The sequence below is a fragment of the Branchiostoma floridae genome, chromosome 6 (assembly GCF_000003815.2).
Source record: "Branchiostoma floridae strain S238N-H82 chromosome 6, Bfl_VNyyK, whole genome shotgun sequence".
Lineage (NCBI taxonomy): Eukaryota > Metazoa > Chordata > Leptocardii > Amphioxiformes > Branchiostomatidae > Branchiostoma > Branchiostoma floridae.
This window is the reverse complement of record NC_049984.1, coordinates 5,604,532-5,626,398: the sequence shown is the minus strand read 5'-3', so window position 1 is coordinate 5,626,398 and position 21,867 is coordinate 5,604,532. Positions and strand designations below refer to the sequence as shown.

General features: G+C 43.1%; 5 protein-coding genes across 5 annotated transcripts in view; 2 read left to right on the top strand and 3 right to left on the bottom strand.

Annotated features, from left to right (window-relative positions):
• Positions 1–3,936: 3,936 nt before the first annotated feature.
• Positions 3,937–8,109, bottom strand: LOC118417098 (NADH-cytochrome b5 reductase 3-like). The gene is made up of 5 exons (XM_035822499.1): positions 7,830–8,109; positions 7,103–7,221; positions 6,305–6,550; positions 5,724–5,839; positions 3,937–5,253 (listed from the first exon to the last, which is right to left on the bottom strand). Exons 1-5 carry the CDS (start codon positions 8,053–8,055, stop codon positions 5,043–5,045), a joined length of 918 nt encoding a protein of 305 aa, XP_035678392.1. The 5' UTR covers positions 8,056–8,109; the 3' UTR covers positions 3,937–5,042.
• A 74-nt stretch (positions 8,110–8,183) lies between these two features.
• On the top strand, positions 8,184–11,034 carry LOC118417093 (mRNA export factor-like). Its single transcript, XM_035822494.1, has 2 exons — positions 8,184–8,747; positions 9,252–11,034. The coding sequence occupies exons 1-2, from the start codon at positions 8,358–8,360 to the stop codon at positions 9,981–9,983; spliced, it is 1,122 nt and encodes a 373-aa protein (XP_035678387.1). The 5' UTR covers positions 8,184–8,357; the 3' UTR covers positions 9,984–11,034.
• Positions 11,035–12,039: 1,005 nt separating this feature from the next.
• Positions 12,040–13,644, bottom strand: LOC118417096 (armadillo repeat-containing protein 10-like). Its single transcript, XM_035822496.1, has one exon. The coding sequence runs from the start codon at positions 13,121–13,123 to the stop codon at positions 12,134–12,136; it is 990 nt and encodes a 329-aa protein (XP_035678389.1). The 5' UTR covers positions 13,124–13,644; the 3' UTR covers positions 12,040–12,133.
• An 88-nt stretch (positions 13,645–13,732) lies between these two features.
• On the top strand, positions 13,733–18,083 carry LOC118417091 (malonyl-CoA-acyl carrier protein transacylase, mitochondrial-like). The gene is made up of 6 exons (XM_035822489.1): positions 13,733–14,348; positions 14,869–14,956; positions 15,394–15,614; positions 16,175–16,303; positions 16,736–16,834; positions 17,259–18,083. The coding sequence occupies exons 1-6, from the start codon at positions 13,803–13,805 to the stop codon at positions 17,472–17,474; spliced, it is 1,299 nt and encodes a 432-aa protein (XP_035678382.1). The 5' UTR covers positions 13,733–13,802; the 3' UTR covers positions 17,475–18,083.
• A 173-nt stretch (positions 18,084–18,256) lies between these two features.
• Positions 18,257–21,867, bottom strand: part of LOC118417533 (malonate--CoA ligase ACSF3, mitochondrial-like) — a 7,691-nt gene continuing 4,080 nt past the window's right edge. Inside the window, exons 5-6 of the mRNA XM_035823120.1 lie at positions 19,446–19,775; positions 18,257–18,999 (exon numbers count right to left, since the gene is read on the bottom strand). Of these exons, the coding sequence (XP_035679013.1) occupies positions 18,626–18,999; positions 19,446–19,775 (704 nt within the window). The 3' untranslated portion in view covers positions 18,257–18,625. The remainder of the gene's footprint in view (positions 19,000–19,445; positions 19,776–21,867) is intronic.

Sequence of the window (21,867 nt, the reverse complement as noted above, 5' to 3'; positions counted from 1 at the left end):
AAGTGTTATGGTTAAGTTTCAGAAGCTTTCACCTCTTCGCCTCCATATTACCCACAATGTCTCTCAGTGCGCATGCGTACTCGGAATGGTAAAAAACCTTATCTATGGTGCACGTGGCAGGCATCAACACCTGGATAATGAGTAAAGTTGAGTCACCTAAGCTCAGACCGAGACGCCCCAAGCCAGGTAATGACTACAAAGTAAAACACAAGAAAGCAAGATATTTCTTTACTTTAGGGCGCGGTCACATGGGTTTGTTTGTTTGTATGTTTATTTCGATCCCCATTAGACTTAACAGACGCAAAATCTATTCTTCCTGGAGTCCATTTAAATTACAAAACAATCAAATAACTTAAGGTCACATAAGTCGACATAAGTGTACAAGTATACATGAGAAGAACTGAAACGTCGTACGATTTTGATACTATATGATTTTCAAGCAGGTCTTGACAGAACCAGCCATTGACATGGATCCAAAGCAGCATTTTGTGTACCAAGACTGTTGGATTTTGCAGGAGACGTAATTTTTTGTCCTCCATAACCCCCGAAGTTAGCGATCGTACTGCAGTAGGATGCTTGTCTTATTTCATTAGTGTTGCTAATACCCGTCACATTGTGCGAAAATCGATCGGACGACGAGTCTGCGGCAATCGCCCGAGCCTCGCTTATAATAATAACTGTATTGCACAACATTTGTACAAGGTACAAAGTACGGCTTGTATGTGACAGGAACGGTTTTCAGGTGAAAAATACGCGCAACCCTCTGTCGATCTTAAATATCTCCGACCTTCCATCAATACGCCCGAAGGCAGAGAAAACAATGAGGTCAGCTGTCGCCGCTGTAGAACATGGGGGTGTTCGTCAAATGAGTCGTCTTTCAACGGTTCACCTGTCTTCCCTTGGACGGCCTGAACTGAAACAGGGGCCGTGTTGTGAATGATTTGTGGTTCACTTGTGGGATACTTTTGCAGGGAAGGAAGAAATGATCGAGAAATTCCTCCAACTTAATGTATAGTCTGACTCAACTACGTTGTAATAACTCCAACTACGTATTATCATCCAAATTAAGACATGGCTGTTATACGGTGACAATGGCTAAGCCCAGCAATGTATAACTCACATTTACACGTACATGTATGTCCCCTAGATACGTAAACACCGAGAACAAGATTATGATAACTTTGTAACCTTTCCCCATTCTGCAAACCACAAGCAGAATTCCCCGGGGGTAAGGTCGTTTGGTCGTTGTGTTTATGTGCAATGAGGAGGAAACACGTGCACCAGTACAACACGAGGTGCCCTAGGATGGTACCCGCCCTAAAGGTGGGGTCACACATGCGTATATATTCAAGTCCGTTTGAGGTGCGTATGACGCTCTTAGTCTCTACCAGGCTTCACAGGTCGCGGGAAAAATACATGTAGTATAAATTGGACAAATATAGATAGATAACATGCCAGATGAGTTAGCTGACTGAGAAGTATGGTTAGCGACCCAGCTAACTCGTCTGACATGTTACCTGTTTACGTTTGTCCAATTTCTATCATTTTTTCAACGACTTGTGGAGCCTGGTGGAGGTAAATACTCCCATGCGCGTCTCATACGGACTTAAATATATACACGGGTGTGACCCCACCTTAAGATAGTATGAAGTTTTTGCTGGTTAGAAAGGTAAATAAACCAAATCCATGCACACAGTTGTTTCTTGCATTCAAAATATACTTACACATATTCACTTCAGTTTTGTCTTTTTTCAACAGAATTTTCACAATAAATGGAGAGCGCCGAATCACTGTTACTAGGTATTGACGGCTCGTGTCTCTAAATATATGAACAGTCACACAACTGTCATACACATAAAGAAATAGTATTCCATGTAATACTATCGGCGAATCACTGCATTTAGTCCATGTGGGCAAGAACATGTAAATAAAGATCATCCATAAGAAATAGAGCTTCACAAAACACTACAAGTTTGTTGAATAGAAGACCGACCAAACAAAGATAACAAGCATCACCGCCATTGTTGGGTGTAGCACAAAATTGGAAGGTACGCTTACAAAAACGTCTCTCAGCGTTTGCCGCTTGTAACGCGGAGGGTGAAGGTTTCGTGAACCGCATTAATGTATTTCCTATCTAAGTATCTTATTGAGATAAGTGTTCAAACATCAAAATTTAACCACTCTCTGACAACTAGTGAGTGCCTGACGCCATGAGTTTGAGCATGTGAAAAAGCGCGCCATGTTGGGGCACCTACCATTATAACTTCGTATACGTGCAGTGACTTGGAAGGTAGCTTTTCAAACCCTTCTTTATAAAGCAACAGACGACAGCTTCCTAACTTCAGCGGGAATCTGTACAGTAAAATAGATTATATCCTCACCTGTGAGACAGAACTGGAGACAAAGTTAGAGATCTTCAATCTTGCAGTGCTGCAAAGGCTGTCCAACAGGTTATTATACTAAAAGTGGCACGACACAGTATTTTTCCTACGCCTCAAGGTCAGGACGTCACCACATGTGGGACGTCCCCAAACTGAAGAGGTTCAAAATTTATAGCAGGTACACAAGCAATTGATAATGATTTTAGTATGTTGAAGTTCAGGGTACAACCTACATAATATCTGAAAATGAGCCCCAGCGGAGGCCATGGAACTGCAGCCGACGCACAGGCATTAGCTGTCTATCTGGTTCACCTGTCTCGTCTATGACATAAACAGCTTCTTGTGAGCGACTGAAGATGAATTACGTGATAGGTCATAGGTCACGCATGTCATACTGCATCATCTGGACCACAAAATAAACAGTTTGTTTTACAGATTGATCCACAGCCTCCTGGCATACCTTTGTTGTGGTTGTTGCTGCTCTACTGACGAGCACTAAGTCCTCAGTTTGCGCTATCCACACAGGTAAATGCAAACTTGGTACACAGATAAGAATGTTTGAAATGGCATGGTAATTAGAATATCAATGTATCATGGAGGTATGAGGTCGAGAACTCTAGTTTTTAATGTGACTTCTCGCCACAAACTTCATCACTCCTTCTGTCTTTGCAATTTTAGTATAGTTGGTGGCGGACTTAAAACATCATTGATGAAATTAAGTCCTCGCAAACCTAACTTAATTTTCAGTATGTCCTACACATGAAATCCTTGCACAGGTAACATACAAATGTAATGAAGCACTTAGTACATTGTCTTTGCCTGTTTTACTTCTGCATTAACGTGTACTTAGTAACTAACATCCACTTATTCATATATTATATGTTACCGATATAACAATTCAAAATTGCCAGTCATTGATATGTAAATTAACATACACCAAAACAAACCAATATCTCCAATACTGGGTGTATCCTACCTATAGATTATAGTAGTAGTCCATAGTGTTCTGCTGTTGCAGTGGTCTGGAAACCCTGCAGCTGCAACCTAGATTATAAGAGTAACCAATTTGTATATCTTATCAGCAGGTTCTGTTTTTAAATACAAGTTAGGAAAGCAGGGGTTTCTAACACACACACACCACACATACACTACCCCTGATTATGTTGTGTTCAATAATCAGAGTAACAGCTAACAATACTGCAAAGTAAAGAAAAATGTTAATGATATGGCACAAAAAGCATCGGATATCGTTCCTAGGTAAACATTGAGGCACTTCTCAATTTCAAAGAAGCATTCTCTCTGCCTAATGGACTGCACACACTTCACAGCAAGTAGAGCTCTCTAGGCAAAGACAAAAACAACATTCTTCTCACCAGAATAAGTAGCAGCACTGCAGTTATGTCGTATAGTATTCCTGTGTACAATACGGATCAAAGGCAGTACATTGTTTTTAGGCGTTTTCATTGTGTTTCCTATATTGTGCTGTTTTCTTTATGTCTTCCTGTTTGGCAGGAATAAATACAATGCCCCCCCCCCCCCCCCCCAAATGCCTAAAAACATGTAAAAAAGTCAGAGAGTAAGTACATTGCAATTACATTGGAGTAATGGTTTGCATGATTTTCTCTTCACTTGGGAAACAGACAACTTGGCAATCAAAGGTTGATGTTTTGTACTAGTACATAATTACATTTCTAAGGCCTCCTCCCTAATCACAGTTCAATCATCCTGAACTTTCTAGATTCTAAATTCCTACTGACACAGTTTACTGCATGTTTGCACACATCACAGTTGCCATGCTGGATGGATGAACCTGGAACAGTCACACCTACAAATTTGGAAATGTTTGACTGCATCTAAATTCAATTTACGTGGCAATTCTTTTTGGTTGGCCCATTCTGCATGTTGGACAATACAATGTATTGTACCTGCATCAGTGTCACATGTATACCGATGAAAATACTTAGGCCACACCAATGTATTTGGTAATTTCTCTGATATTTTGATGGGGGGGAGGTGGAATGCTAAAGTAATGATAATGAAAAAAGAAGTTTGACAATTTTCAACCTTAAAAACTAATCCATTTGCTACAAGATATACAGATTAGGGTGCTTACAATTACACAAATACATATATAATACTTTTGAAAATGATGCTACATTGGATCTATTATCTAATCTGTTTCCAGAGATATCAGAGAAAATTGTGAATTACTGCCAAGCATTAAAACTAAAAAAAGGGAAAGTTTGTGTGCACATATTATTTCTTTTTTTAAACAGATTAATACAATCCAAACGTGCAGATCACAAAATTAACTAAATTGATTGGTGTAGCCTTTCTACAAAGATATCATGATATATTCTCTTGGATAATTTCACATAGTTACATAATTCCTCTAGCACAAGCTGGTCATTCTGAATTGGTCTGATACAATGTTGTTATTAATATATAATGTGATACGAGCATTTAATAGTTGCCATTCGCAGTGTCATCACTGTTGTTGCACTCATCAGTAAGCGAAGCGTCTGTCGGAAGTGTAGCCCAGCTTGTCCAGATTAGTTAGGCAGGCAACCTTGACCATGGACAGAAGTTGTTCTTAATATATAATGTGATAGGAGCATGTAACAGTTGTCATTTGCCGTGACATCATTGCTGTTGTAGTCATCAGTAAGCAAAGCGTCGGTCAGAAGTGTAGCCTAGCTTGTCCAGGTTAGGTAGGCAGGCGAACTTGACCATGGGCGGAGGTCCGCACATCAGAACGAGGGTGTCGTCACCGGGTGGCGGCATGTGCTCCGATAGCATGGTGTCATCCACGAAACCGGCGCTGTACTTCCATCCATCCTCCGGACGGTCCAGGGTGTACCACAGCTTGAACCTGTTTATATATAGGGTAGCAAGGTGGTCTTGTGGTCAGGTATTTTTTACTTAGAATCTACTAAAGGTTTGGGGTTCAAAAGCCTAGCAGGCCCCTGTCATGTGCTCTTTGAAAAAGCACTTCACACTGATTTCCTCACTTGATTCAGATAAAAATGAAAAGAGCAAGAGTCCTTCCCACATGAGTGGATCAAAACTTAGTCTTCTCTCTTACGAGGCATGTACTACAGACAAGTGACCATCTCTACATAAAGACCACTTGACCATATTGGTGGTCCCTCAGATCATTTTCCCATTGACACAAGAAGAAAGAATCCTGTCTGTAGTAACCACCTGTCCACAAAAATCAAATTGCATTGTTCCCCGGATTAAACAAGATTTTATTGTTCCCCAGATTGTTCTTATTGGGCAGTCTTAACTATAGTACTTGAGGCTGTTTACCATTTATGCAAACCAAACAAACAAACAAACCTGTCCTTGTACTGGTCGGCCAGCTCTTCCAGCTCCGGTCGGAGGAGGATGTCCTTCTCAGTCTGGTTGGCGAACAGCAGATACAGGTTGGTGTCATCGTCTGGATTCTTCAACACCTGAGAAAACACACAGATTCTCAATGCACAGTAGGGACATCTTTGCTGGATGGTTTTAAAGAAAACTTGAGGGTAGATGTGCAAAGGTTAGGTGTGACAGGTCGTTCAGTGTAGTATAACCAGCTGCTACTGCACCGTGTGCTTGCAAAGCTAGTACGTTGCAGGACGGTTATACCGGCTATAAAGACACAGATACAGAATCCCATATGTAGAAACAATTCCACACACAGGCTCAAGACAAAACTTGCCAGAATGAACATGAACCTTAAGGTAGGTAAAGGTACGTGTAGTCTCATAGCCTTTTTGAGGCAGTAGGGTTGTCATCCACTGCGTGTGACCAGGATACATCTTTTTGCAATGGTTTTATGTTTGCAGTGACGAGGCTACCATGGAAACAGCAAACACAAAACCATCACGAAAATTTCTGCATTTACAAGAGATGTTGAACAAGGACAACAACAACACCTCTCGGACAAGTTGAAGCATCGGGGTGATACCGGTGCCACCTGCGATCATCCCGACATTCTTTGCTGTCTTCTGCGCCGCCGGTGACTTCTTGTCAGGCTTGATACTGAACTGACCGTTGCCGTCGTAAACCAGCAGGCCGCTCGGCCCGCGCACATCTATAAAGTCTCCCAGCTGCATGTTCTCCAGGTACTGCGACATCTTCCCTCCATCCGGGAACTTGGGATGCACGTTCTTGAAGTACACCTGGAATAAATGAATGATTGATTGAGTGAGTGAGTGAGTGAGTGAGTGAGTGAGTGAGTGAGTGAGTGATTGAGTGAGTGAGTGAGTGAGTGAGTGTGTGTGAGTGAGTGAGTGAGTGAGTAAATGAATGAACTTAATTGCTGTACAGTTGTACAAGGTACAATGTATTACAACAACAACAACAAAGAAATCAACGCAATAATACTCATCTATTAAAAAAACTAAGACTGCAGGAATATGGATGGCATTGTCAATTGACATATTATTTCCATCTGTTATAATACAGTCTCTCTTTTGTAAAGTGCTACTAATGTAATATATGTCAGTCATTGTGTCATTACTACTATTGGCCATGAGAACATAGATGCGGAGTTAGGATATGACACGTTGGGACACGAGTACGATGAAAGTGTTTTGTTGACTATCCTGACTAAAGGTCAAGCTTCAACAATGTCAACTGCAGCGGTTCAGCTGGTCAGGAGGCCCAATTTAGCCAATTACAATGGCATTTGACAGAGAGATATAATTTGCGACAGATAATTTGTGCCCTACCTTGATGACAAGGTCGAAGTAGCCCTTGTCGTCATCGCTGGAGACAGGTGTGTAAGGGCGGATCACGAGCTCGCCGTTCACCCGGGCGCTCAGGTAGATGTGCTGGCCGATGGGCAGACCTGGAAGGGAACAAAAAATAGTCATGTCTTCTTTATGCAAGAAGGGTAACGTTATATGATGCTGAGTAGAAGAACGTTCAAAGATCGCAACCGTTTTATGTCGACACCTGCGGGCGAGCGCAGGTGTTCGACGTCGAACACGGACGTTTGCGCTTGTTTGTAGCTGTGGTGTTCGACATTTTGAAATAAAAGTTCACGAACGCCCATTCTCTACATTTATATGTACACTGTATAACTATAAATGTAGGGAATGGGCGTTCATTAGGCTGAGGGCTGCAACAGGTGTCAGAGGTGTTCAAGAATTCCTTTTTCCCTACGACATGATATGGGCGATAGAGTGATATGCCCTTGTTTTCAATTTCAGGTAGAAATATTAAGAGTGGAACTTGTTGTCACAATGTACTGCAGGAGCAAAACCTTGGTAGGACTCGGAGCATCTCTTCACTAGATAGCTCTACGTGCAATTTAGGTCATAGGTGTGACAGGGCGACCGTTCGGTCAAATAATTTATCAGTGACACACGCGGTGCGACAACAGCTGGTTGTATTACAGGGCGGCTATACCGGTTATACTTGAATACAGATACAGATCGATGCAGATACATGTACCTAGAACGTGTTCGGGAGAGGGGAGGGCGAATCTGAACCGCCGGGTGTCGTGGCTCACGATCTCCTTGTCCACGAGCTTGAAGGGATACTTGACGGTCGGGTCCTGCAGAGCCCTCGGCGGGCCCTTCTTCTTGCCGGAGAAGAGAAAGCCGACCACTGCCGCCGACACGGCAACAAGCGCCGCGGCTATAAGCACGGGAAAGGGAGAGAAATCCTGAAGCGCCATTCTCAAATGTCGTATCGTCCGATGTCGTCCGATCCTGCGAAAGGTCACAGGGTCACGCCTCCTAGCGTCATCAAGGGTTCGAAGTTCAAAGTGAAAAGGGGTCAACAGGAAGTGCGCGCCAAGGATTGTGGGAACTGTGAACGCGCCAAGACGGACACACGCACACCTACATTTCTTCTTTTCTTCCTCATCTTCTTGCCATTTGTGGCAGATAGCGTCACTTTGCTCCAATATCGTTCAGTTTGGGCTATCGTACGGTCTGTTTTTCTGTGATTTTGTAGACTTGAGACACAGCCGTTATCATGAGCATATTCGGCCAGACTAGCACAGCGTTCGGCGGAACGTCCGTGTTCGGCGGGACCTCCACTCCAGCGGCGCAGACCCAGGGCACACACAACCCCATGAAGGACATCGAGGTCGCCTCGCCGCCTGACGACAGCGTGGCAGCGCTGGCCTTCAGCCCCGCGGCCACCGCTACCACCTTCCTGGTGTCAGGGTCCTGGGACAACAACGTGCGCTGCTGGCAGATCGAGCAGAACGGACAGACCATCCCCAAGGCGGAACAGAAGCACACGGGCCCCGTGCTGGACGTGTGCTGGTCTGATGACGGCACCAAGGTGTTCTCAGCTAGCTGCGATAAACAAGCCAAGTGCTGGGACCTCAACAGTAACCAGTGCATCCAGGTGGCTCAGGTGAGTGGAACACTATTACATGGAGGGAATCTTGGTCCAATAAATGAATGAATGATTCGCAATAATGATTCAATGAATGAGATTTATTGCAAGATACAAAGGGAATCTTAGTCCAAAGAGGTTTGGTCCAATGATATAAGGAATGAATGAATGAAATTTATTGCATGATATATGGGGACTCTTGGTCTATTAAATGATAAAATAATACTTACATGTCGAAATAAAGAGTTTCAGTTCACAGCGAAATGCATTGCAGGGTAATATGTCCAAGGTGACCCCTGAGACATATACAAAACATGTCTGGACATGCATTAAGGTTGGTCTGCCCAAAAACTATATTACAAGTTAGGGTCCTTCACCTTTGACATATTACTCAATGCCTTTTAATATATTACTATCAAGGTTCAAAAAAGTCACAAAATATTAAAACTACATACTACAAAAGATAATCGCATGAGAAGACAGAATCAAAACAGTAATAGTAATAATTTGTTTTTCTTCCAGCATGACGCCCCCATCAAGACCGTACACTGGGTCAAGGCCCCCAACTACACCTGCCTGATGACCGGCAGCTGGGACAAGACCCTGAAGTTCTGGGACACGCGCAGCCCCAACCCCATGATGACCATCCAGCTGCCTGAGAGGTGCTACTGTGCCGACGTCATGTACCCTATGGCTGTGGTGGGCACCGCAGGCCGGGGCATCATCGTCTATCAGCTGGACAACCAACCAAAGGAGTACAAGAAAATAGAGTCACCCCTGAAGTACCAGCATCGCTGTGTTTCCATCTTCAAGGACAAAGACGCACGCCCTACGGGGTTTGCTCTGGGATCCATTGAAGGGAGGGTGGCCATCCACTACGTGAACGCCACCAACCCACGAGATAACTTCACCTTCAAGTGTCACCGATCGAACGGCAGTAACAACGCCGTGCAGGACATCTATGCTGTGAACGGAATAGCGTTCCATCCCGTCCACGGGACTCTGGCGACCGCCGGGTCTGATGGCAAGTTCAGCTTCTGGGACAAGGACGCTCGTACCAAGCTGAAGACGTCGGAGCAGCTGGCCCAGCCCATCTCCGCGTGCACCATCGACCCGCGCGGAAACATCTTCGCGTACGCGGCGAGTTACGATTGGTCCAAGGGCCACGAGTACTACAACCCGCAACAGCAGAAACCTTGCATCCTTCTGCGTAGCTGTGCTGAAGAACTCAAGCCACGAAACAGACGAACCTAAGGATAATGAACTGCAGAGGATAGACCTCGAGAGGCAGGCAAAACACATGTACATGTACAGACGTATGAACTACCTAAGCTGTATGAGATAATAGACAAAAAGAAGTACAGTAACATGCAGCTATTTGAATTCAACCTGAAAAACTCTAGCTTAGAAGCCTAGAAACAGACAAACCTAAGTAAAGATGACAAATTACAGTCAAACCTGTGCAAGAAGACCACTTGAGACCGATGAAATCTGGTCCATGTGGACAGGCCAACACTACACTATAGTATAGACAGGATTCTAAAGGCTTGTGTCCAGCCGAGGAGAGAAAAAAAAAACATGGCCTGAGTACCAACCTTCTGTGTTACCTACGGGTCTCCTTTTTCGCTTGCTTACAAGGTAAGGGAGCAAAAGGAGAGCCAGAGGTAACTATGGTGGATGGTGGGAGGGACCTCCGAAAAGTGGTCACATTGGTCAGGCGGTCCTTATGTAGAGGTGGTCACTTGTACAGGTTTGACTGTACATCATTGGACAGGTGGTCAATAGTGCAAGTCTGATTGTACAGAGGAGAGAACCAAAATAGATGCAGATCATGCAGTATGTTCTTACCAAAGCTGTAGAAGATTACTGTATAGACAAAAGAAAGCAACATGCAAAACTGTATGTAGTTCTACCCAAGTACATTTGTGTACATTAAACATACTTAGGGATGTCTCATAAAGAGACATCTGAAATATAGATTTAGTATACTAAGTAAACTACCAAAGCCATATAAGACAATAGGCAAAGAAAGTAACGCAAAGCTGTATGCACTTCCATGAAGTAGATTTTGAGAACTATTCCAACCGTTCAAACATCGCAAAAACTTTAGCAATGCTGTAAAGGCATCTTTTTTTCTAGTCCCAGTTATTGTGGGCTTTCTGCATGTGATGTTACCATCCTCTCAGTTTTCCTGTATCATTTGTCTGTATACTTCCAAGACATGTATGAACAAGTGTAGTCAAAAGCTACTGTATGTACCCATGGTCTATTAAAATTCATATGTAGATAAAATTTGTTCATAGAACTCCTGACATGCTTGATGAGATTTAGCTGGGTGACTTTTGCTGTCCTGATCACAGACACACAGACACATGTATAAAGAAGAAGAAGACACACACACTGCCAGGTGAAAGTATTTTATCTCCTTTAAAGTCCTTTGCGATGTAATCATTGTCCCCATCTTTGTATACATACCGAGCTGGCTAAAAGCAGTTTCTGACCCATCAGAGGCACTTGAATGATAGTAAGAAAAATATTAACACCAGATAATAGTAGCTTGATTTTCTATTTATTTAGTTTAATGCAACAGTTCTTAAAAATGTATTACAAGATACAAGCAACATACATGTGAAATGATACAAGACAACAACAATAATAATATAAAGTTAATAGTAGATATAGACAGCAGTTACAGACATAACATTTTGTTCACATTTTATAAATAAGAAGACAACATAGTTTCTGGCTGCAATGCAGTCTGAAGTCTGGACCCTTTTTCCATGCCAAAATCTACCTTACAACTAGATTTCTGACGTTATAAGCAGGATGAATGAAAAACACAAAGTAAAACATTTCCATATTCAAGAAATTGACATTTTTCCATCACGTACAGGCACAAAATACACATATACATCCTCTTCCTGATAATATTGAACATCAAAGCTTCAAAAACATTGGCAAAGGATTCCTGCCACCAGATTATCAAATTATAACTTATTTGTCCAGTTATGAAGTCACAATGAACAAGGCAGCCAGTTTGGAAACTGATATTGCAGGTTGCAAAAAACATCCTTTTGAAAAGCTATAAAAGCAAGTATGTGTTGCAAATAAATATGATCACAAAGATTATGCAATGTTTGCTTCCTTAAGTATGTTTGTATGAGGTATAAATGTCTTAAGCCAATCCACTACTCAAAAAGCTCCCAGAATCAATTAATAATTTTCTGTATAGCCGGTACAACCTCCCTTTGGCATAGTACACAAGCTTTCCAGGCATGTGGAGCGGACTCAGCTAGTTATATTACACGACCTGTCACACCTAACCTTTTTCCATCTAGCTGTAACTAGTGTAAGGTATGGAGTGAGGATGCCACTAATGTTACTGCACTCAGTGGCCACAAATATCAGTCCTGGTTGTCATATCTCAGCATCTTTGCCACCAACACACGAGAGGCCTGCCTCCTGACATCCTCACTGGGATGTTTCGTCAACTTGAGCACCGTGGCATAGATATCCCGCCGGCGCCCCCCACTGCCATACAACACAGCCTGCAACGAGTCCGCAGCAAAATCACTGGAGAGGACTTCATCTTCTAAGGACGAGATGACGTTCGCTACAAAAGTCAGGGCTCGAAGCTGTACGTCACCCATGGTGGACTGTAGTAGAGCGAGAAATGTCGGCGGGACAGGTGAACGTAGCAGCGTCTGGATAAATGCCTGGTTACAGGACAGGTTGACGAGGACCTTCAAGGACTGGAGTTGTACCGGTGCATCATGATCCGTGGTGGACAACTGCAGCAGTTTTGGCACAGCTGGGTACAGGTGATGGTGGTAGTCTTCCATAACAGTCATGTTTGTAAGAAGCTTCAGGCCAGACAAGGTGGTGGCGTCGCTTTCTGTGGATTGGACAATTTTGTTCACGACAAACGGCAAGCAGGATTGCACCACGGCTTGATTCGCCACGTTCATGGCCAGGTTGGCCAGTGCCTGGCAACAGCATGCTTGGATACCTGACGATTCGTCCGATTTTTTAAGAGTGTCCACGACAGCCTGCAACAGGTTCGACTCTCTCATGGCGTTCTGGTTGCTCGTGAATGCTGCCAGGTTGCCGATGGTACAAAGCGTCCGTTCCACCACTCCAGGGTTTTCTGACTGAAGCAGAGCAGAAAGAAAGGCCAGTTGGTTTGCTGACAATGAACTGCACATGGTCAGGCCCCCAAGTTCACCTTCAAGTGAATCGGCATTGTCATAAACTTGTTGCGATGTCTTTCTCTCATTGTCAGTTTCGTTCTCAGTATCTTCTTTCTTCTCTGAGAAGTAAAGTCTGTCTATAACCTTATAAACCGCATAGCTCCCAACGGCGCCGAGCCCAACAACGAGAAGATTGCGTATCATAATGAAGTGAAAGTGAATCAAAGATTGTGGGAGGGGGGCACACAGCGAAGACGGCCTTGACTGTGGGAAAAGGGCGAACAACGGACACTAGTAGAGATATAAGTGACCAGAAACGCGAGTAGAAACTATCACGCCGCTGTGACCAGTTTACGACACTACTTAACCATCAAAAAGACGCCCATATGGCATAGAAATGAAGTCTGCCGTTGACGACAGTACAGATGACATCTGCTTGGAAATGTATTGATACCCCAGAATGCACCGGGAACGTCAGACAAACCAAGATGGCTGCGCCCATGAACATGTGAACGCGTCTCGACCAAAAAGTACTGTTTTCCTCGCTTATTCAAGACTCTGTGGGGATTTTAGAGGACTTGGACGCAGGATTTTTCCTTCAGGAGGAATGGTGATGCTATAGAATTTTTTTTAACATTTCATTGTGCTTTTGAAACCATGTTTTTCGTCGTCTGCAGCTAGAAAAATTTTGATCTGTCAGTTGGGCAAAAACAAACTGTTGATCATCTCTTGGTTTATATCCATCGCTCGACACGGTGCTTTGTGACTTTGCAGGAACATTGTCGTCATTTAACAGTGCTGAGTCAATCGGTATTCACAAGTGTGACCGCTGTATGTGACTTGATTAGCACATACATAACGTTACAAGTCGTATATTTTCAAGATGGCTTCCTCAGTATTGAGAAGACTATACTCCAAATCCCCTTGCTGTTCCATGGTTTCATCATTCCTGAACTGTTCAAGGTCACCAACAGCCTTGCTTACAGCTCTTCCTCCACATTGCAAGTTTTCGCAAGATAGCAAAGACACAACAACAACAACAACAGAAGATACAGCCAAACTCTCTCTAAACCTAGAAGGAAAGACGATACAAGAACTTTTAGATGACGCCGTCACAGAAAAATCAGAAGGACCGAAAGAGAAAGACCTGACAGAGCAGAAGAAGCGCGTGAGAAAAGACCCTCGAAAGAGCACGGTCTTCCTGTTCCCGGGACAGGGGGCGCAGTTTGTCGGAATGGCGCGCAGCCTGCTGGACTATCCGCACGTGGAGGATATTTTTACGAGAGCGAGGGATATCCTGGGGTACGATATCCTGCAGCTGTGTCTGAACGGACCTCAGGAGGAGCTGAACAAGACTGTCCACTGTCAGCCTGCAGTTTTCCTCACATCGCTCGCAGCTGTGGAGAGACTGAGAGAGGACAACCCCTTGGTACGTAATCTCCAAGCAGATGTAGCAGTCAGGCTTGTTTTGAGCGTATTTGGAGGTTTTTGTTTGTTTTTCAGTACATTACGGGCTTTTTACAGCTACCCGCCTCCTCACGCACTCACACTTCAAGTGGTGGAAAATGCAACAGGAGGATATCTGCTAATGCACACCTCCAGAAAAATGTGCGAAACACCACCAGATAGCCGCAAAACAAGCCTGACTGGCATTTGGGCCCACCAATTCACAAAACATTGCCACTAACCACTAGGCCAAAAGGTCTGGACCAGTTGAGCTGGTCAGTTGTTGGTGCTTGAATCCCACTATTACATTACAGTGTGCTACAGCATTATGCATACCAAGATACTGACAACAAATTTTTTCTGATATTAGACTTTAAGAGTCTGTGATTGCGTGAGTGATACACGTATATAACTATACACTACATAAGTTGCTAACACAAAAACATCCTTATCACTTGATCAGCAATGTTTCTGCAACTGTTTCTGCTTGCCCTCCTGTGTAGGCTATGGAGACATGTGTTGCTGCTGCAGGCTTCAGTGTGGGAGAGTACGCAGCTTTGGTCTTCTCTGGGGCCATCTCATTTGAAGAAGGTGAGGTGAAGAGAATTTTTAAGGAAAGAAATCTTATAGTTATACATTACTACTACTATAAGGCCACAGCAAGTAAATTTGTAATCACTGACTAAGTTTACAACTACTAGTATACTGATGACTTTCATAGTGGTGCCACTTTTACAACTATCCAGCTAGTCTCACATCTACAGCTACAGTCGTGGCTACCTCACTAGAGTGACTTCTATAAGAACAAAGAGGTTGAACACTTTTCAACCTCCTTGTATAAGAAAAATCACTAACTTAGTAAGGCTATTATGGCACAAAACATTTTCCCATTTTGGCACTTTCTCGTCGTGTTGACCATCTCCAAAGAAGAGAAAAATTGGTTTGTTTGTTTTTTAAATCAGGCCCACCTGCCTGCTCCATTGGTATGGAAAGTGAGTTAATAAAAAAAACTGTATTTCTCTGCCCAGCTCTGTATGTAGTGAAGGAGAGGGCAGCGGCCATGCAGCGCGCGTCAGAAGAGGTCCCCAGCGGGATGTTGTCCGTGTTGGGCCGGCCGCAGACCAGGTTCCCGCAGCTCTGTCACGATGCCAGGATCTACTGTAAGGAAGTCCACAACATGGAGGACCCGGTGTGCAGCATAGCGAACTACCTGTACCCACAGGCTAGGGTTATAGGTGGGAACAAGGAGGTCAGTATGATTTTTTTTTACAGTAATTTACATGTTTAATAGTGCCATTTATTAGCTTTATTCAACAAACACCTTTGTAGGCTATCTTTTCATGTAGGTATGCTGCTCAAAGGAGGAAATGCATCAATCTCTGCATTCATTGCGATATTCATTCCACAATATACATTCCAGATGGCTGACTGTAAGCAGCAAGCACTAAGATCAAAGCGGTCTATGAGACTTTGATAACTTCTGTACAACTTCAATTGTGTGATAGACACCAACATGATTGGCCTGTAAGTTCCCTCCAACATCATGAGGTAGTATGATTGGCCGACGGGAGACCTGGCGCATCCCCGTCTTGTAATTAGAGAGCGAAAGGGTAAGTCACCCTGTAAGGGGCGGTATAACCCTGTCGTGTGTAAACATGTGCGAACATGTGTGATCACGTCGACCAATGGTGATGATGATGATGATTGGCCAATGGTGAGTCAGTAGGCAAGGGCCACTGCTTGACATATGCATGTTGGAGCCTAGACATAATAATGACTTTCAAAACCTTCTGTCTTTCTTGTTACTAGTGTCTAGCATACATAAGGAAATACGGGAAAGAGTATGGACTGGTGAGGATGAAGCCAGTACCGGTTAGCGGAGCCTTCCACACTTCCCTCATGGAGTCCGCCCAGGACGCTACACACAAGGCCTTACAGGTACGAGCTTAGGGTACTGTTACTGCTTTTGATTTTGCGGAACAGTGAAAATCAAGTTTGCTGTATTTCGAATATGTTGTTAGAAACATTGTAGAATATTTTTTTATGACAAGAGTTGTAGTATCCAGTATTTGATTGTACTGCTGCTGGTGTCCCTGACACGGGTAGGCAGTGGTTGGCTAGTCTTCACACAACACTTCAAAGTGGCTGTCCAGCGGGTTCACCCTAGTTAGACCCCACATAGAGAGGTTGTAAGTTTTAATTGGTAGCTAGTTTTTAATTGCAGGAAAAGGTGTTGTCAGTTTGGGCACCCTAGCAGCTTTTCATAGAAGTGCAGGCATGGTTGTAGAGACTTTGAAACAAGATAATTCAACACACACACACACACATGCCACTGCCAAATATTCCAGTCCTTTTCCTTCCTACTTTCAGGAGGTCGACATCGAGGTTCCTGTCATCAACGTTCACTCCAACGTGGACACAGCCTCGTACCAGAACCCGCAACAGATGCGCCGCCTACTCACCAAGCAGGTTTGTTTGTTTGTTTGAACCTTTGTTTATTCATGAAAGCTCAAATCGGCCTGCAGGACGCTTTTCCTTGAGGTCAAACAAAGTCTATAACAGAGATACAGTTTACATCACAAGCCCTAATGAGTTTTATAAGTCTATATACAATATTTTTAAATACATAGTACAAAATACATAATAGTGAGAGCTGCTTGATGATTAAAGTCTCAACAGTCCTGACGTCACTGCTGGAGATAGCAGGGTCATTCATTCTGTGAAGAAGGGTGATGGAGTTTGACCGAAAATTTAGAGCGTAAGTTCCTATAGTGTTAATTCCAGTGTTGGATGGAGGTAAAGCGTTAGCATTTTTCTATGATGTATTCTACCAACACAGATGAACTTTCATGCTATGATTCGAGTCCGTTCATTTTGGTCGTTCCCGTTTCAGGTGACGTCCCCGGTAAAGTGGGAGCAGCTCATGCACACGCTGTACGAGCGTCCCCAGGGGCGGGGGTTCCCCGACACGTTCGAGGTCGGACCGGGGAGCCAACTGGGCGCCGTGCTGTCGCGATGCAACATGAAGGCACGGCAGGAGTATCGCAAAGTTTCGTGTGGAGAGGAAGATGACAATACTAGCAGTGTTCAAGCTACGGCCAATGATTAGTTTCTTAGATTCTTCTACATGAAATGAAAGTTAAGCTCAAATGAACTGAATGAACAGTCAAGATAATCTTCCACTGGTAATGAGGAAGAAGACAGGTGCTATATACCCCATATATACAGGAGTACCGGAAAGTCTCGTATGGAGAGGAAGACGACAATAAAGCAAGCTGCAGGCAATGATTAGTTTCTTAATTTCTTGTACATGAAAGGGAAGTAGATTCAAACCAGTTAAGCTCAAATAAGCTGAATGAACAACTGAGATAATTTCCGCTGGTCATGACAAAGAAGACAGGTTCTATATACACCATATATACAGAAATACAGAGTACCAGAAAGTCTCGTGTGGAGAGGAAGATGACAATACCAGCAGTGTTCAAGCTACGGCCAATGATTAGTTTCTCAAATTCTTCTACATGAAATGAAAGTGACAAAGAAGACAGGTGCTATATACACCATACCGGGTATATATGTGTACTTGAAAGTCTTGTGTGGAGAGGAAGATGGCAACACCAGCAGTGTTCAAGCTACGGCCAATGATTAGTTTCTTCTACATGAAATGAAAGTAATCTCAAACCAGTTTGCTCCACGGAACAGAATGAACAGTTGACACAGCCACATTTGTGCGTGATTACACTTTACACAGTCTCATTGCAATATTAAGTTAACCATTTCCAAATTTAAGTGATACAATACATTTCTTAGAAACAGTGTTGCATTAAAATTCATGTTAAGTACATTTGTACAGTAGGAATTATACCAATGGCAATGCCTTCAGTAGGTGTGGCATATTTAAAAATCTGCTATTGCTGAGAAGAAACTGCATTTTGTGCGTAATATGCAGACCCAATATAAAAATAGTAATGAGTTTCATTGCAATTCTTTGAAATCATTTTAAAACTACAATCTTTTCCCATCCTCACCATAGTTCATACATCCCATAATTTGTCCACCAATCCAAATAAAACAATACATTTGTATGATCATGAGGTAGACAATTTGAAAATTAAAATTGCAAATTAAAAACAAGTTGATTCACCTGAAAAAGCGATACAGCAGTTAAACCCAACGTCCATCCAAAAACCTAGAATTTAAAATTTAACTTAGACCAAAAACTAGATCTGAACTGTGCGTCTGTAGTACTACTAGTAACTGTTAGCTGGTCGTTTCAGGAAAGAACTCTTTGAGAAGCTCCTTTTTGTTAACCTTTCCCATTGCATTCCTCGGTAAGACGGGCACAATCTTGATTTCAGTAGGGATGAGGTAGCTTGGCATTCTGTTCTTCCCCCAGTTCTTCAGTTCTGCAAGGCTCAAGCTAGCCCCTTTCCGGAGCACCACTATAGCAGCCACCCGTTGACCCCAGGTCAGGTCTGTCACCCCCACTACTGCACAGTCTGCAATGCCGTCATGAGCCAACAGGTGGCGCTCCACATCCAGGGCGCTGATCTTGTAGCCTCCACTCTTGATGATGTCGACAGAGGTGCGACCCATGATGCTGAAGTAGCCGTCTCGCAACACTGCAGTGTCACCTAGCAGGGGAGAATGGTATAATTGCATTTAGATTTGCTGCCTATGGCATACCGTTGCAATGGCCTATTGGCTTCAGTGTTTGTCTTGCTTTCAGTACATGTAGGTTGTGGTTTCAAACCCTAGCCAGATCATATCAAAGTCAAAGACTCTAATAATGTTGAATACGACTTTCTTTGAACTCACACACACACATTGCAAGAGAAAACTAGTTTTCGAGAACTGCTGGTTTTGTGGCAAGGATCCTCTGAAACTGAGAGATAGTGACAGAAAGGTATCAAGGTGTTAAAACTGCCTGTCTTGAATCTACCAAATGCAAAGAAAGCAGGCTATGAACCCCGGTAAAATAAGATAAAATGAACGAAATCCACAAGGCTGTTTCTGTGGTCATTCAAGCATACCCTGAGGTATTTTGAATATTGAACAAAAGTTAAACTGAGAGGCTGACCTGTCTTGAACCACCCATCTGGAGTGAAGGCCTCTGTCGTTGCGTCTGGCCTGTTCCAGTACTGCTTGAACACACCTGGACCCTTCACTAGCAGTTCTCCTTCCTGCTCCTCCATACCTGGGCTCACCTGTAGGGTAAGGAGATATAAAAAATGTCCAACTCCAAGCATAATGTTTGAGACATAGTGAATACATCTCAAACACTGTGTGTGACATACAGAACTGATAACCAGCCAGCTTATCCTCTGGGAGCCAACAGAAAGCGCACAACCTTCATCAACGACCTGAAAAGGAATGCCCAACGCAGTAACATCACCACAGCGGGGCTTTGCTCACTCATGGGGGACAAGGCTGAGTGGATAAGAAAAATCCCTGATGTCCACGTTCAAGCCTTCAAGAAGCATACTGATTAACAGAGCAGCCATAACATTACAATTTTGGTAAAAGCATCACAAAAATCTGACACATGGCTTTATCCAAGGTTTCCAATTGGGCCTTTACGAAATTTTGATATTTGTGTCTTCCTACAAAATGCATTTATATACACTCAGCACAAAAAGTTTGGAATATCAATCATATTTATGTTGTTTCTGCATCAATTTCAATGTATTATGTATATATAGAAAGCTTGCATGATTTTCTTTCCAATGGCATCAAACTCATTATCATTGTTAACTCATGGAACATACACTAGGCCTGCTAACGTGAGTGGGTCACGACAAAAAAGTGCCCAAATTCCCCCGTTTCTGTTCAAAACTGTATCGTCCGGTTCAACCTTTGTTATGGCCGCGGGTGACAATGATTCAATCAATCCTTTTATCACCTAACGTTTGGTATACAGAACATCCAAGTTTATTTTTAGCATATCTGAATAGAGTATTTTATGAGTGTAAATTCATGGAACGAGCACCTGGCCTGCTTATGTACAGGGGGTCACAAACTAAGATAAAGTGCCAAAATAACTACTAAAGTCAATCACTCCATTCTGCTCATTTTCTTCCGTCAGTATTGACTTGTGAATGAAGGCAAGTCGAATAAACAGGACATGTCAATCAAAGCTATTATTACTCTTTATTCAAGCAAAAAATCTGAACTATGGCAAGAGGTGATCAATCGAGTGCTAGCCATAAGCCGTAGGAAGGCTATTCCACCCTAAGACTGTGCTCCAGCATCCAATGGTCTTTGCTCTGTGTGGACTGGTGTTGTAATCTTGCAGAATGGCATTTGGTCCAATATTGAAGAGGTAGAATGTTGCTATTGGATGGAGGATGGTGTCCCCATATGCCATCACATTAATTTGCCTGGAATGATGACGAGTCTTGTTTACCCTATGGTAGTTATACCGCCCCACACCATGACGCTGCCTCCACCACCAAACGCTGAAATTTGCTCTTGCCGTGTCAGCGTGCGGTTCTCCTTGCCGCATCCACGCTTTGATTCTGCCATCCAACTATCGAAAGGGCAGATATACTCTACTCAAGTTTGCTAAAACCTTGTATGTTCCGTATACCAAATGTAAGGTGGAAAGAGGATTGATTGAACCAGTGACACACGCGCCAATATCAACAGGACGATGCAGTGACAGTGTTGAACAGAAGTAGGGGAATTTGGGCACTTTTTTTTCCTGACCCACTCACGTAAGCAGGCCTTGTGCTCGTTTCATGTGTTTACAATCATAATAAGTTTGATACCATAGGAAAGAAAATGACACAAGCTTTCTATTGATATATAATACATTGAAATTGATGCATAAATAACGGAAATATGATATACCAAAGTTGATATTCCGAACTTTTTGTGCCGAGTGTATATAGTGTTTGTACTCTCTCATACTATGTATTCTTAGTCATTGACATACAGGTTTCATTGAATTTAATAAATTAGAACATGGCCACTACCCCTCAGCCAATGGGAGCCCTTCAATTACTGTGATTATATCCACATAGTGTTGTACTATCCAAAAAGTGTGGGATTATGTAAAATTTGCATAAGATAATACCACACTTTTTGGATAGTACCACACTTTTTGGATAATCCAACACTTTTTCTGCACCACTGGTCGGATCACACACTGTGCTAATTGCCAAGGGGATTAGAGAGGATTAAGACACAAAGACTCAATGTCATAAAAGTAACCAACAGTTTAATGCTTTCCATAGCTGTAACAAAGAACCAGGTCTTCAGAAAATGACAAGGTTACTGCCGTCAAACTATACAAAACAGTTTGATTCTTTCTACCGAAACAGTACCCAACAGTCAATGATTTCTATCACTGGAAAACACAACCAGATCTTCAGAAAATAACAAAATCTGTTCAATATTTTACAGACAGTAACAGGCTCGACCATGCCGTCAAACTTACACACAGTTTGATTATTAAAACGTGTAAACTACGTGAAAACCAGTGTCGCCACTCCAGAAAA

What these genes read in the sequence shown, in the direction of transcription:
- LOC118417098 (XM_035822499.1), bottom strand. Translation starts at nt 8,055, where the DNA reads ATGGCGCTTCAGGATTTCTCTCCCTTTCCCGTGCTTATAGCCGCGGCG. An exon ending in ACTTCGACCTTGTCATCAAG is followed by an intron (nt 6,551 to 7,102) that starts GTAGGGCACAAA and finishes CATTTATTCCAG; the next exon opens with GTGTACTTCAAGAACGTGCA. An exon ending in GCCGACCAGTACAAGGACAG is followed by an intron (nt 5,254 to 5,723) that starts GTTTGTTTGTTT and finishes ATATATAAACAG; the next exon opens with GTTCAAGCTGTGGTACACCC.
- LOC118417093 (XM_035822494.1), top strand. Translation starts at nt 8,358, where the DNA reads ATGAGCATATTCGGCCAGACTAGCACAGCGTTCGGCGGAACGTCCGTG. An exon ending in AGTGCATCCAGGTGGCTCAG is followed by an intron (nt 8,748 to 9,251) that starts GTGAGTGGAACA and finishes TTTTTCTTCCAG; the next exon opens with CATGACGCCCCCATCAAGAC.
- LOC118417096 (XM_035822496.1), bottom strand. Translation starts at nt 13,123, where the DNA reads ATGATACGCAATCTTCTCGTTGTTGGGCTCGGCGCCGTTGGGAGCTAT.
- LOC118417091 (XM_035822489.1), top strand. Translation starts at nt 13,803, where the DNA reads ATGGCTTCCTCAGTATTGAGAAGACTATACTCCAAATCCCCTTGCTGT. An exon ending in GGCCATCTCATTTGAAGAAG is followed by an intron (nt 14,957 to 15,393) that starts GTGAGGTGAAGA and finishes TTCTCTGCCCAG; the next exon opens with CTCTGTATGTAGTGAAGGAG. An exon ending in TTATAGGTGGGAACAAGGAG is followed by an intron (nt 15,615 to 16,174) that starts GTCAGTATGATT and finishes TCTTGTTACTAG; the next exon opens with TGTCTAGCATACATAAGGAA.